Source organism: Perissodus microlepis, chromosome 3 (assembly GCF_051167445.1).
Source record: "Perissodus microlepis isolate ML-2025 ecotype Zambia chromosome 3, ASM5116744v1, whole genome shotgun sequence".
NCBI lineage: Eukaryota > Metazoa > Chordata > Actinopteri > Cichliformes > Cichlidae > Perissodus > Perissodus microlepis.
This window is the reverse complement of record NC_140463.1, coordinates 48,542,871-48,556,110: the sequence shown is the minus strand read 5'-3', so window position 1 is coordinate 48,556,110 and position 13,240 is coordinate 48,542,871. Positions and strand designations below refer to the sequence as shown.

General features: G+C 44.2%; 1 protein-coding gene across 2 annotated transcripts; it reads left to right on the top strand.

The window, feature by feature from the left end:
- The first annotated feature begins 403 nt into the window (after nucleotides 1-403).
- men1 (multiple endocrine neoplasia I) lies at nucleotides 404-11,884 on the top strand. 2 transcript variants are annotated; one of them, XM_084924658.1, is made up of 10 exons: nucleotides 404-591; nucleotides 1,754-2,243; nucleotides 2,316-2,524; nucleotides 5,854-5,982; nucleotides 6,601-6,641; nucleotides 7,328-7,415; nucleotides 9,035-9,171; nucleotides 9,906-10,050; nucleotides 10,403-10,576; nucleotides 10,659-11,884. In XM_084924658.1, exons 2-10 carry the CDS (start codon nucleotides 1,808-1,810, stop codon nucleotides 11,184-11,186), a joined length of 1,887 nt encoding a protein of 628 aa, XP_084780784.1. In that variant the 5' UTR covers nucleotides 404-591; nucleotides 1,754-1,807; the 3' UTR covers nucleotides 11,187-11,884. The 2 variants fall into 2 exon arrangements, with proteins under 2 accessions (XP_084780784.1, XP_084780783.1); XM_084924657.1 differs by having other exon boundaries at nucleotides 405-539.
- The last annotated feature ends 1,356 nt before the right edge of the window (nucleotides 11,885-13,240 follow it).

Here is a 13,240-nt window from a genome sequence, read left to right as displayed (position 1 = left end):
GTGCAAATCCACAATTTCGATCAACGTGTACAATGACAATAACAGGTTATTCTGTTCTATTCTGTAGACACAAATATGTCTGAGCTTGTGTCATAGCCAACGACATACTGTTTTAATTAAAGATAAATATGCCGTGAGTTCAACTCTGCGGTACATTCTTATGTTATCCTAAATGTTTTATGCTCCATGCGTGCCCCGTTTTCCGTTATGTAACATTTACTGTTGTTCCATTTTAAAGCACGTATCTCTTAAAGGCGTCGTGGTGACCTCTACTGGGGGTGTAGGGGAATACCCTAAAATGAACTGCATTTCCCAGCATACACGAGGAAAACCCCACTGCGCAGGACTTACGATCTCGAAGCATAGGGATGGGCCTAAAGGCGCACATTTGCGCTCGAGAGAAGCGTGCTTGTTGCTGTGAGATCTGCTTCGAGACGCAAACGTCGACATATGCCAACTGACTTTCGGGCAGATTGAGCTGCGCGGCAAAAGAAAGGGGACACAAACAAAAACATGTGGCGCGAGCTGTGAGAAAACGGGTATGCGATCACTTAAACATTGGTCAGATTGTTGGCTGATTTAGAGCTGAGGGTGAGTTGGTGTTGTTGTATAGCTGGTGCGATATATTTTCCAAAATCCCCAATAGTGGTGACTTTAGCTGATAGCCGCTTGTTAGCTTGTTAGCTTAATAGCTGCTCATTCAGGCAGATAACGTATTCCCCTCAGCGTGTGACTCATTTTCGGGTTTGGTTTGTGTCTGCATGTCGTCCGACTTATTTAAACAAAGCAGGACTAATTCAGCAAATTAGCGCGGCTTGAAAGGCGAAATGAGTAGCTAACTTAATTTAGTAAAGTTAGCTAGTTAGCTACGTCACACATTATTCTACCATATAAATGGACCTAACGGAGTATTTCGTTTTAGAATGAGAGAGTGTTCGCCCCAGTGGTGTTCCGGATGCGTTTCGGCACAGTGATCGTTGTCATGAAACTCTAAAAGAGCGGCTGTTTGCAGCTCTGCATTGAATGTACGCAGGTAGCAGTGAATCTGCCCCGCCCACCGAAGCGCCATATAACCGGCGTTAGCGGCATATATGTAACCGGCATTACGCAACAAGTCCAGCCACTCAGCCCCGGTCCAGTGTTATGTCAGTGTTTATGTCTTAGTCTGTTCAGCACTTAATAGTTACTGCTGGCATTATTAGCCTTCATTAATAACCAATAAATGTTATGTATACCCCTTCATACCCGAGACTGTAAACCAAACGTGACACGTTATGCTGTGTTGTGTGCGGTGTAACATCTGTTAGCTTTCTGTGTAGAAATCAGTGTTACAGTATTGCTATCTTACGTTCGTATATGAAATATTAAAAATAAACCAGTTTTAATTAGTGTCGTATTCGTCTGTGCTGAAGTGGTTTGTCACACGCATTCACCAGACCACAGAACAGCGGCCACAACAAATGTTTCCTTGTGAATGAATTAAGTAATTTAAAACTTACAGTAACTATAATGTATGAACTTACTGACTTTTATTTAAAGATTAATGAAATAAGTCTGCTTTTATAGTTGTGAACTGTTTTGTTTTTAATGTTTTCATCTTCATTTAGAAACCAGAGTTCTTGGCGATGAGCCAGTAAGACGTTGTTTTCTATAAGGAATTATTTTTAATGGGTCAGCTTTTGAATTTGCCTGTTTTCCACAGTTTAGTGTGTGATTTGGAGTTACAGATGAACTGACTGCTCTCCCCATTCAGTACTGCAGGTGAGGAGGCACGCATACATCAAAGTTGTGACTGACAGCAGGCATCATGGGTTTGCACTCAGCCCAGAAGAAGCACTTTCCTCTGCGGGGGATCGATGGAGTTGTTCAGTTGTTTGATGCAGAGCTCCGGAAACCAGAGCCGGACTTGGCTCTTCTCTCACTGGTCTTGGGTTTTGTTGAGCACTTCCTGGCTGTGAACCGAGTCATCCCCATAAATGTTCCAGGGGTCCATTTTGAGCCGCTGGAGCCGGATTGTCCCATGTCTTGCTTCCCCACAGTGGAGCTGGGCATGATTTCTGCTCTGTATGAGCGGTTCACAGCACAGATCCGTGGGGCTGTGGATCTGTCCCAGTATCGGAGAACTGCTGCGGGATCCAGCCGAGAGCTGGTGAAGAAGGTATCGGATGTGATCTGGAACAGTCTCAGTCGTTCTTACTTCAAGGATCGAGCCCACATCCAGTCCCTATTCAGCCTCATCACAGGTAACATGGTTTTTCTCATGATGCTTGTTAGGTGAGTCCAACATTTATTGATTAATTGTTGAATTGAACCAGGTACCAAACTGGATAGTTCTGGAGTGGCCTTTGCAGTAGTGGCTGCCTGTCAGGTCTTGGGTCTAAATGATGTACACCTGGCACTATCTGAGGACCACGCCTGGGTGATATTTGGTAAAAATGGTGAGGAGACAGCAGAAGTCACCTGGCACGGGAAGGGTAACGAGGACCGGCGAGGACAAACAGTCACAGCAGGAGTCAATGAGAAGGTGAGGCCCGTCTGTCAACAGAATGAACCAGCTGCCTCTAGCTCTCAGTATGCTCAGTGTAGCCAGTGAATGTCTGACACGTTTTAGACACCACAGTCAAGCCTATTTCTTTCATGTATTTAACTTCTAGAGATCATTAAGCTCTTTAAAATGTCGCGATTAAAAAAAGAAAATCATCATGAAAAGTCTTCCCTGCATAGAAATGTGAGAGATGGTCAATATACAGTCGTTGGCACTAATTCCACGAGAAGAGTGTGGTGCTAAACCACTCATGTGGTTGGAATTAGAGTTAGAGCGACATCACGTTGGGTTGATATTCTGACACTATAGTGAGCAATGTAAGTAAAAGAAGGACATTTTCCACCAGCGACAGCAGCAGCGTGCTCTAGTAGGAGTGAGACTGCATGGCTCATATGTTAGCACCAAAGAAGCCTACATGGTGTTTTCCCTTGAAAACAACATGACTGCTTCTCTCTCCAGTTTCACAGTAACTAAAGTAACTGTGCAGGAGCTGGACAGCATCGCCTCATCATAAACCCGACAAACATTTTCTACCTGGCGTGTTGTGTTTTTTTTAAGCAGCCCTGTTTTCCATTATGTACATCATTAATTTCCATCCTCTGTTTGCTCTTCCTGTCCTATAGCGTTCAGCCAGTGACACTTGGTGGAATCATTTATTTACATTTGGGTTACACATCAGCAGCTGATAGTATCTCCTCCTTTTAGCCTAGTTGTACTCCATGTGTGTTGTTCATGCAGACAGAAAGAAATTTCTATACACACATGAATAGAATAATCCTTTAATTGTCCTACAAGGGGAAATTTGGGTGTAACAGCAGCAAGGAAGACACATACAAACAAACGGTACACAAGACACAGAACAGAAACATACACAATTTTTACATATTTCCATCAAGGACAAGATCATGACCCCGATGTAAAGGTGTTTTGTACAAAGAGGGTACGAATGTACGATATTTTTGCTGAGAAAATGATCAATAAATGTTGGATTGGTTACATTTGCAGGGATTTAGAAGATGAAGTCAAGCTGTATGTAGTGCTTAAAAAATAATCTTAAGCTGTGTACACACTGGGAGTGATTTGGTCGTCACACGTCGCTTTGAGGCTGCCAGCTGGTTACTTTTGCACATTTCAGGACTCAAATATATCTGATACGCATCAAAGCTGTTGAGGAAGTCAGTCACGTCATCTGTTCATTCAACTGCAGTTAAATGAATTCTGTTTTCTTACTTCTCACAATCCAAGTGTGCAATCCGATCCGCCGTAGGACAAACAGCGCCACTCTTCATCTGCAGCGAGGCATCGAGGAGGCTGTAAAACTTTGTAAGGAGTCAAATAAGAGTTTACAGGTCAGCAAAGCTCACTTCTGAGTGATGAGAGCGATACTGAGGCGAGTTGTTGTGGATATTCCAACCTTTCCTGTTGGTAAGCACTGCTGGTGTCGTCGCTGTTAGCAGCCGGTAGCCAGCGTTAGTGAAGTGGATCCTAACATTGTTTGACACTGATAATAAACTCTCGTAAGATTTGAGAATGTAATCAAACTGTTTATCAGAAGGAAAGTGTGATTTTTAGGGCAGACCAACATTAGCTGGTACAATATTAGCTTTCTGAAAATGCATTAGTTTGTTGGAAAATGCACTTACACACTAATCAGTGTATATTTATGAGGTTTTTTTCTATTAAACCTCAAAAGTTACTTTCTGTACTTCAGATTTATTGCATCACTAGCTGTTATTTGACTCATAATCACTTGAAATATCCAAAAAGCATTTACTTTGTATAATCCCTGATCACCATGTTGCTGTGAAGTGCTTCCAGTGTGTACACAGCTTTAGGCAAATCTTGGAACTCGGGGTGGCTGTAGCTCAGGAGCTCGAGCAGATTGATCTCTGCTGGCTGGTCCAGTCAAATCAAAGTATCCATGGGCAATCCCATAAAGTTGATTCTGTCACCACTCAGCTGACTGCAGGTTTCCGCAGCCTTACAAACATTATCTTTGCACAATGACTGAAACTAGCCCACTGAGTGAACAATGGGCTGTGACGCTGAGACTAATCCCGCTAGTGGAACTGATCACAGCCACAGAAACAGCAATTCGAAACAACAACATTGCAGCTGTGGAAGCAGAGCAGCTGGTTTCAGCCTGTCTCAGCAATGCAAAGCCCCAGCATCCAACATCAGCATGGAGGAGAGGAAGGCACTCACATCACTTAGTAATGACAACAACATTATCATCCTTGCAGCAGACAAGGGTAGGTGGATGGTTTTGCTAAACCAGAAAGGCTATCATGAAATGAGATCCAGGAAGTGGTTACTGTAGGTAACAGTGCTATTGGCCGGACGTCATACCACAGGCATTACGGAGGGGAATTTACACCAAGTCTGTATAGTTTACCGAAGATGCATAAACAGGATGCACCTTTACGACAAACTGTCCTTATGATCGACGCGGTCACCTTTAACATTTCAAAGTTTTTGGCTTCAATCCTCAACCCGTTGGTAGGCAGCTTTGAATCGGGTCCCCCGACACAGACAGGATTGTCAGGATTTATGCATCGGGGAAACCAAACAACCTCTGGCTACAACACAGCAGAGCCACCTCGTCAGGCCAGGACTCTGCAGTCTGTTTACACCTATAGGCCAGTGACACTCTTTCAAGGATGAGGATGTAACATCCTGGACAGGGAGGAACGCTGGTTTGAGGGCGGAGTCAAGGAGGCCATTTACGTGAAAAGGGAAAGACCATCTCTGAATCGAGGAGGGGGCCTCAGGGTACATCTGTCACCATCTTACAATGCTGTGATTGTAGCCATTCCCCAACTCTCTGTGAATGGGACTCATGGACACTGATCAGTAGTCATGATAATTTGCATATTAATGATCAAGGAACTGACCTCCCAGCATTCAGTGGGCTGGTTTCAGTCATTATGCAAATGTGCTGTTTATAAGATTGGGGAAACCTGCAGTGAGCTGAGACTGAAGAAGATGACGAAACGTTTCTCCCACTGAAAACATCCAGATGAACAGAATCAACTCTTTGGGATTTCCTTACCTGGATGAGTGAGCATGCATCAAGATATCTTTGGGCAAGATACTGACTCCAAGTTTCTCTCTGATGCATCCATCGCAGTGTGAATGTTGGATAGAAAGCACTCAGGCATAGATAAGTGCTTGCATGAATGGGTGAATTAGGCATGTTGTATAAAGCACTTTGAGTGCTCCAGTAGAATAGAAAAGCACTATATAAGAGCAAGTCCATTTACCATTTATTCATAAAGTGTAGCTGCGATCCTTCGTCTGTCCCTCAGAGCTGGCTGTATCTGAAGGGTTCCTACATGAAGTGTGACAGAAACATGGAGGTGGCCTTCATGGTTTGTGCCATCAACCCATCACTGGACCTGCACACAGACAGCTCCGAGCTTCTGCTGCTGCAACAGGTGAGGCCTGCACCTACAGGGTAATGATGAATGTTTGTTTTACACAGCAAAAAACTGCATTAAGCCTCCAGAGGTTGTTTTAAAATATGCAGATGAACTGTTGACTTAGTCCGCTGCCACGCTTAATATATACAGCTCACTGAAGGCTGACGGCAGCCGTCCTATTTCACATGGAAGCAAACAGGGGTGAGTCTAAAGGGGGGCGCGGTGTGTACTAGACTATCTTCATTTAAAGGTTTTCATAACATTTTTCTGATTAAAAGTGAAATAATAGAAAATACTGGCTCAATTAATTTGTGTTAATATTTAAAAATATAGAAGTAAAAGCTTTTCTGGACATGGACAGTAAAACTCTGACCTGAGTGATTTTAGGTTGGGCAGTGAATTATTGTTGATATTGATTAACGTCCACACCATCACCAGGTCTCGTTTTCAGCAGCACAGAAACCTTCAGTTGTACAGTTTGTGATTACATTGTAATTTTATAATCTACACCTTTTTTGGAAACTGGAAAAACATTGTACTGCTTGTGAAAGTCCATCCACGCACACATGAAGGAAATACGCTACAGTCTTGCACTTGGTTTCCTCACCTTTCTTTTTCCCGTTGCTTTACCAGAAACTCCTCTGGCTATTGTATGAACGAGGCGACCTGGACAGGTGAGTGTGTACCAGTGCACTGCTGAGGATTGATGAAAGACTCTTTCAGATTTGCCCTGACACCAGCTGAGCAGCAAGCTTGCTCACTTTACCATAACATTTAATGGTACATCGATGTACGTCTGTCAGCATGACACAACTCAGGCTGACCCAAGATTAGGACAGTGTGCCATAATGTTGCTTCTCTTCCTTCCATCTTTGGTTTCCACCCAGTGCTTTTAGAGAGTGACTGAACCCACAGTAATAGGAGGGGGCAGAGACCAAAGCGTTGAAGTCTGAACATATTTCATAAACCCACAATACAGAGTTAAAAAGACAGTTTATGTAGTTTTAGTTGGCTAAGGTGAACACTAGAATACCATGTGAGTGCTCCCTCATTCACTTTGCTGTATTATTTACATATCTTATTACACAGTTTATAAAATACGGTTCTACAGTGAACTCTTTACTGTGATGAAGCCTGGGTCGGCGACAGGTCAGATTTCATCCCATAGCTGTGAGCTGTCATTTAGAAGGTCCAGCTTTGATGAATAATGTGTGTCACGGTGTTCTATATTATGCAGGGTCAGGGTCATTAAGGCATCCATAACTGGAGAAAACAGAAATGTTACATGTGCTGTATTTAAAAAAGGCTTACGTAACTCCTTGAAGTTGACATTGTGCTTCTGTCTCGGGTTACACACCAGATATCCCATGGCCATGGGCACTCTGGCAGACCTTGAAGACCAGGAACCAATTCCAGGAAAAGAGAACCCCCTGAAAATCCACCTGAAGGTAAGACATCAACCAGTTTCCCAGGTCACATAGCGGCGAGCAGGGAAGACTTTTACAGGCTTCATATTTACAGAACATGTCAAACTTTTCGTGTAGATCTTCTGCATTAGTGGGGCTGAAGATCAGACAGCAGTTTTTCATCTTTGTCTATACAATACAAGCTACTGGAAATCAGCTGCTGGTCACTATCAAAACATAGTGTGGAAAGAGACCTGGAGTAAGCATTACTGCTCAGTTGAGTCCAAAACCAAGGAGGGGGTGCTAACAACACTGAAAGTGACTGGCTGTTTGTTTACAAGTGTCCAACTGACTGTTGCATAGATAAATAACAGCCTCACTCTGCCATTGGCTGTGTGAGAGGACTGTCAAACTTAGATGCTGAGTGCTCTGCTGGCCCAGGGTGGCTAAGCTATGAGGCCTTTTATGACGTCATGTGTAGTTAGAATACACCGTAATGATCCAGCACCCTCTAGTGGACAGACTGTGCAGAGCACATGCACTGGTGGTAACAGCTCAGGACTTTAGTATTTAAATGCAGAGTGGTGTATAAAACAATAATAATAACTTTACTTTACTTCACTCTTCACAGGAAAAGAACCACAGAGTCCTTCACAATAACATAAAACAACACAATGGATCATACAGCACAATTAGAGCAGTCTAAATAAATATGTCATAAATACATAAATACAATCAAGGCAACATTACGATGGAGGTAAAGCTTTCCATAACCTGGGGGCCTCCGCTCTAACAGATCCACCTCCTCTGGTCTTAAAACGTGTTCGTGGGGCTGATCTCAGGCTGTGAGAGGGAGCGTGGGGTTGTAAAAGATCAGAGATGTAGGCAGGAGCGTCACCACTCAGAGCTTTAAAGTCAGTACTAAGAATTTGAAATGAATTCTAAAACGTACTGGGAGCCAGTGTAATGAGAGTAAAACCAGTGCTGTCTTTGTGCCTTTGTTAAGAGGCTCGCAGCAGCCTTCTGGACCGACTGGAGACGGTTACGATTCTTTTTGCTCAAACAAAGAAAAAGACTTTAACAATAATCTAAGAGAGATGAAATAAAAGCATTTCTAACTCAGATTTAGACAACAAGATTCACAGTTTGGAGAGATTTCTTAGCTGAAGAAGGCTGTTCCTAATTAACTGTCCAGAGTGTTGCTCTGGGGACATGGCAGAATCCAAAATAACACCGATGTACCCGAGGCTCGGCTGGAGCCAAGAGGACCAAGATATAAACACAAAGAGAGTGAAAAAGGTGACGGAAGAAGAAACACTGAGTGCATCATGGGAATCCCCCAGCAGCCTAGAGTCAGTCTCCCGAATCCAAACTGGAAGCCGGTTCCACAGAAAAGCAGTACTGTGATGGTACTGGTGGAGAAAGCATGCAGGAAGTTGCACACCTGCTGGATCTCTCTGGTTAACACCCTTCTTCCTGTTTGATGCTCAGGTCCAAGTGCTTGTTGAGATCACTGGAGTTCTGGTTTGCTGCTCATTGTCAAACTGAATAAACGTCTCCACCATGACCTGTTGCTGAATGCTGATACTGAACCCTCTTAATTCTGAGTTCAGCATCATTTTTTAAACTTTCTAAGTCTTTGATCTGTCTGTGTCTCTCAGGCTGTCGGTTCTGCTCAGAAGCACTATAACAACGAGCACATCTACCCCTACATGTACCTGGCTGGTTTCCACTACAGGCACAGGAGTGTGCGGGAGGCCCTGAGGTCCTGGGCTGAGGCCGCCCAGGTCATGCAAGAGTAAGTTCACACTAATAAGACTCCTGATCCAGGAAGCGTCCAGTATCTCTGCATCCTCACAGCTCCTCCCCCGGCGTGCTGATGATTCTGAATAAAGTGTTTGGATAAAGTGACAAATAGAAGAAAACAAAATTATATTGATCTCACTTTTAAGTAGTGTTATTCAGACACTAGACACCTTTTTCTTCTTTTAGCTGGTCCCAGATGACGTTTGTACGTGAATGCTATTTCAGCAGATGAACACAAGATGGCACTAAACCAGCAGCTGTGTTTCCTGCCCTTGTGGTTCTTTGTGGGTGCTTTGTTGCTTCGTTATGAACCCAGCCACCACTAAGGGCTCAGTCACACTTGGCCTGGAAAGGTGTGGTGCTCAGTCCAGGAAGTATCCAGCTCTGCATCCTCATGTGCTCTCCTCCCTCTAAACACTGTTCATGATCTGCAGTTATAAATAGCAGCTCTGACCCACCACACACATTCTCTCCACATCCATCAGCTTCCGTTTCCTGCTCCCCATTGTTCTTCAGGTTCAGCCCACGCTCTGCTGCCTCACAGAGAAATATGTGCCCGTGCTTTGTTTTGTTTGTTTGAACCTGTCCACTTGTTCCTCACTTGTTGTCATGTCTGCCACATGTCACAGCATCCTGTTTTTACTCTTATACTTTTTTGGACTTCATGCTGTGACAGGAGAAAAGCACATGTGTCTGTATTAAAGCTCCTTCTCTACCTTCCTGCAGCTATAACTATTTCCGCGAGGACGAGGAGATCTACAAGGAGTTCTTTGACATTGCAAATGATGTCATCCCTACCTTGCTGAAGGAAACAGCTACAGCAGCAGAGAGTCCTGGGGAGGGAGGAGAGGAGACAGAAGGAGGGGACAAGGTGAATGTTTCTCCAGAGCACATACACCCACAGACAGGCCGTATGTGGAGAAGGGCTCCACTAGCAGCTGTTCTGTAATAATGCAAAGCTCTAAGTCTCACCTCTCTTCAGTAACAATCACTCTACCACCTCAACCCAACAGAAGATGTTCTTTCTTTTGCTCCTTATCAGAGGACTTCCAAATTCAGCTTCTCTCTGATAAAGCATGTGGAACATGTAGAAACTCATGAACATTAACAGACACCAACAGAGCGCACCTCCACCTGAATTTAGATCATGTTTTTAGATGCACATCATGAATATTACTCACTGACAGATGTGGCCTCAGTCTTGCACCTCTGCTCTCTTGCAGGATCAGCCCAAGCAGGCAGCGGCTGTCTCTGCACTGCAGGACCCCGAGTGCTTTGCCCATCTGCTGCGTTTTTATGACGGCATCTGCAAGTGGGAGGAGGGGAGTCCCACGCCGGTCCTTCATGTGGGCTGGGCCACATACCTTGTCCAGTCTCTGAGTCGCTTTGATGCCCAGGTGAGTTGCCCGTGACTGCAGGAGAGCCACAGACATGTTAGCGCTTTCTAGCTAAACACACATTTGTGCTCCGATTCCAAAGGTGCGTCAGAAAGTAACAATCATCACCAAAGAGCCAGATCCCCAGGACGACGACGACCAGTCGAGCGAGGACTTCAGGGAAGGGCGCAGGCGTGGCCCCAGGAGGGAGTCCAAGCTGGAGGACCAGAGCTCTCCTCTTTCTGCCGCTCCTACCTCCCCGTGCAGCCAGCCGGCTGCAGTGGCAGCTCAGCCCAAGAAGGTGGGAGAAGGAGGGCTCCGCCGGCGCTCCTCCCAGGGACTACGTGCTGGAGACATTGAAGGAAAACCCAAGTCCCCCAGTCTCCCAGACTCCGCATCTTCTCCTTTCTCCCCGGAGCAGGCCCCCCTCTCGCCAGCTGGCACTGTAATCGCCTTTCAGAGTGAGAAGATGAAGGGGATGAAGGAGCTCCTGTGCGCTGCCAAGGTGAACTCCAGCGCCATCAAGCTGCAGCTCACCGCACAGTCACAGGTCCAGATGAAGAGGCAGAAGAGCACTCCGGCGGGAGATTACTCCATGTCATTCCTGAAGCGCCAGCGTAAGTCACTGTAGACATCCTGATTGTTGCAGGAAGAGACTGTAGGACATACTGTGAACAGAGACGGGGACACCGATTAACCTCGATCATGCTTGTCAACGTTTTTACCAGTGTTTTCACCCAGAGGGCCCTCTCAGTCAATATCCTAGTTCGAGCAATATGTCTGACATGCACAGATGATCTTGAGTTAAGCATCACTTATCAGGTTGGAACATTTAATTGAGTTTTTATTTAAGAAATGGTTTCTGGAGACGTGCCTGGTTTGATCGTCAGTTTGCGTTTTGATTGGCAGCCTGTTGGGTATCCGTTACATGCTGTCTGGATGTTTAAAGCCAAAGTGATGAGGACCAGAACAGGATTTTCAGATGTGTAAAATACCAACATGAACTAACCTGTTCATGACTGAAGCCTCAGAAGTGTTTAAATTTAGGATAGTTACTGTGTAACATTGTCCACTCTGCTCTACTGACAGCTTCTTTCTTATCAGCTCTATGTTGCCTTACTTTGCCTTTCTTCTTTTTTAAAGTAGGTGGCCTTTAGTTTTGAGAATAGCTGAGTTAGCCGGATTTCTAACAATGAGAAGAGAGCAGTAAGACCATGCACTGTTGAGACAGAGCCACATTAGATGGCACTGCTCCATCCAATTTGATTGACTTGTGGTTTGTGTTCTTGTTTTTCTATCTGCAATAATAAAGCTCTGATGAAAATGGAATGACATGTGGTCCAATGATGTGTATTACATATATATGAAGGCGCCTTCACATGCTGTGAGTGGCCGTCAGTAATATCAACTTTAAACAGGCTCTGTCATCTTCTGGTACATCATGCAGGACGTTAGTGGCTCGCCTTCCTCACGATGATCTTCCAGAGACGACACGAGCTCTGCTTGAGCAAAAGGAGATCAGGCAGAGTGACGGCAGTGATGTCAGCTGACAAGTGTGCGCTAAAGTTCCACGTCATATCCACTCAAAGCAGAAAAGGCACAGACTGCATGGCCTCACTACTATGAAGTAGTAGTGTCACTAAATATTTTTCAAAAAGTTCATAACATGCTAAGCTAATATCTGCAAAAGGCCAAAGTCAGACCTTGTAAAATGCTGAGCTAAGTGATGATTTACAGTTATGTGTTTTCATAGTTCAGAAGGAATAAAAATATTCTTCACGTTTGAAAGTCTGCTGAAAGCCTCCTGCTTCACCATGTGATGGAGGATGTTCATGTAAGAAAGCCACACATGCATGAAGTCAGTGTTACAGTTAAACAGTAAACCCTGAGACAGGAGCCAGAAATGTTCACCTCATCAGTGAGCATGCGCTACTGAACAGTTAAGTCGTCAGTATTTTCAGGTCCAAATTGCGATGAGAGAAAGTCACACGTATGAAGAACTCTTTTTTTTTTTTTTTTTTTTTTTTTTTTTCTCCCTAAGCTTTATTTTCATTTTTAAATTGGAAGACGAACAAAAACAAACAGACACACAAAGCAAAAAAACAAACAAACAAACAAACAAAAAAACAAAACTCTGGGAGAGAGCAAGTATCATCAAATAACCACAGCATGGCAGGCCATTGTGACCACAGAAGCACTCCCAGGTGCACACTCTTGTATCTATGCCTTTCAAGGATAACCTCAAACATCTGAAAACCAAACACAGAAAATACAGGCATAATATTAATATTAATAATAATAATAATAATAACAATATTGATAATTACAGAAATTTAAAACAAACACACAAAAAAAAACAAAGAATTCAAAAAAAAAAAAAAAAAAAGTGAGCAAAACAGAAAACACATCATGTGAACCCCTCCCACCATCCCCCCACCCCTTTACCCCTGTATGGCTCTCAACCTCATCACATTCGTGTATCCAGACAGCCCATATTTACACCTATCTATAGAAACTCTCATGCACAGGAATCAACATCCCACAAGATAAAACTGCAGCATTCAGGAAATCGAGTCAGGAGGGCCTAACCGGGGATCAACTCAAGGCAGACCCAGGGGGATTTGCGTCATCTCTATGATCTGTTAGGTCCAAAGATGGTAGTACTGACAGGAAGGGGCCCCAAAT

Bases quoted from the DNA above. Each gene is read 5' to 3' on its own strand.
- men1 (XM_084924658.1), top strand. From the start codon at position 1,808: ATGGGTTTGCACTCAGCCCAGAAGAAGCACTTTCCTCTGCGGGGGATC. The intron at 7,416-9,034 runs GTAAGACATCAA...TGTGTCTCTCAG, and splicing joins CCCTGAAAATCCACCTGAAG to GCTGTCGGTTCTGCTCAGAA. The intron at 10,051-10,402 runs GTGAATGTTTCT...GCTCTCTTGCAG, and splicing joins AGACAGAAGGAGGGGACAAG to GATCAGCCCAAGCAGGCAGC.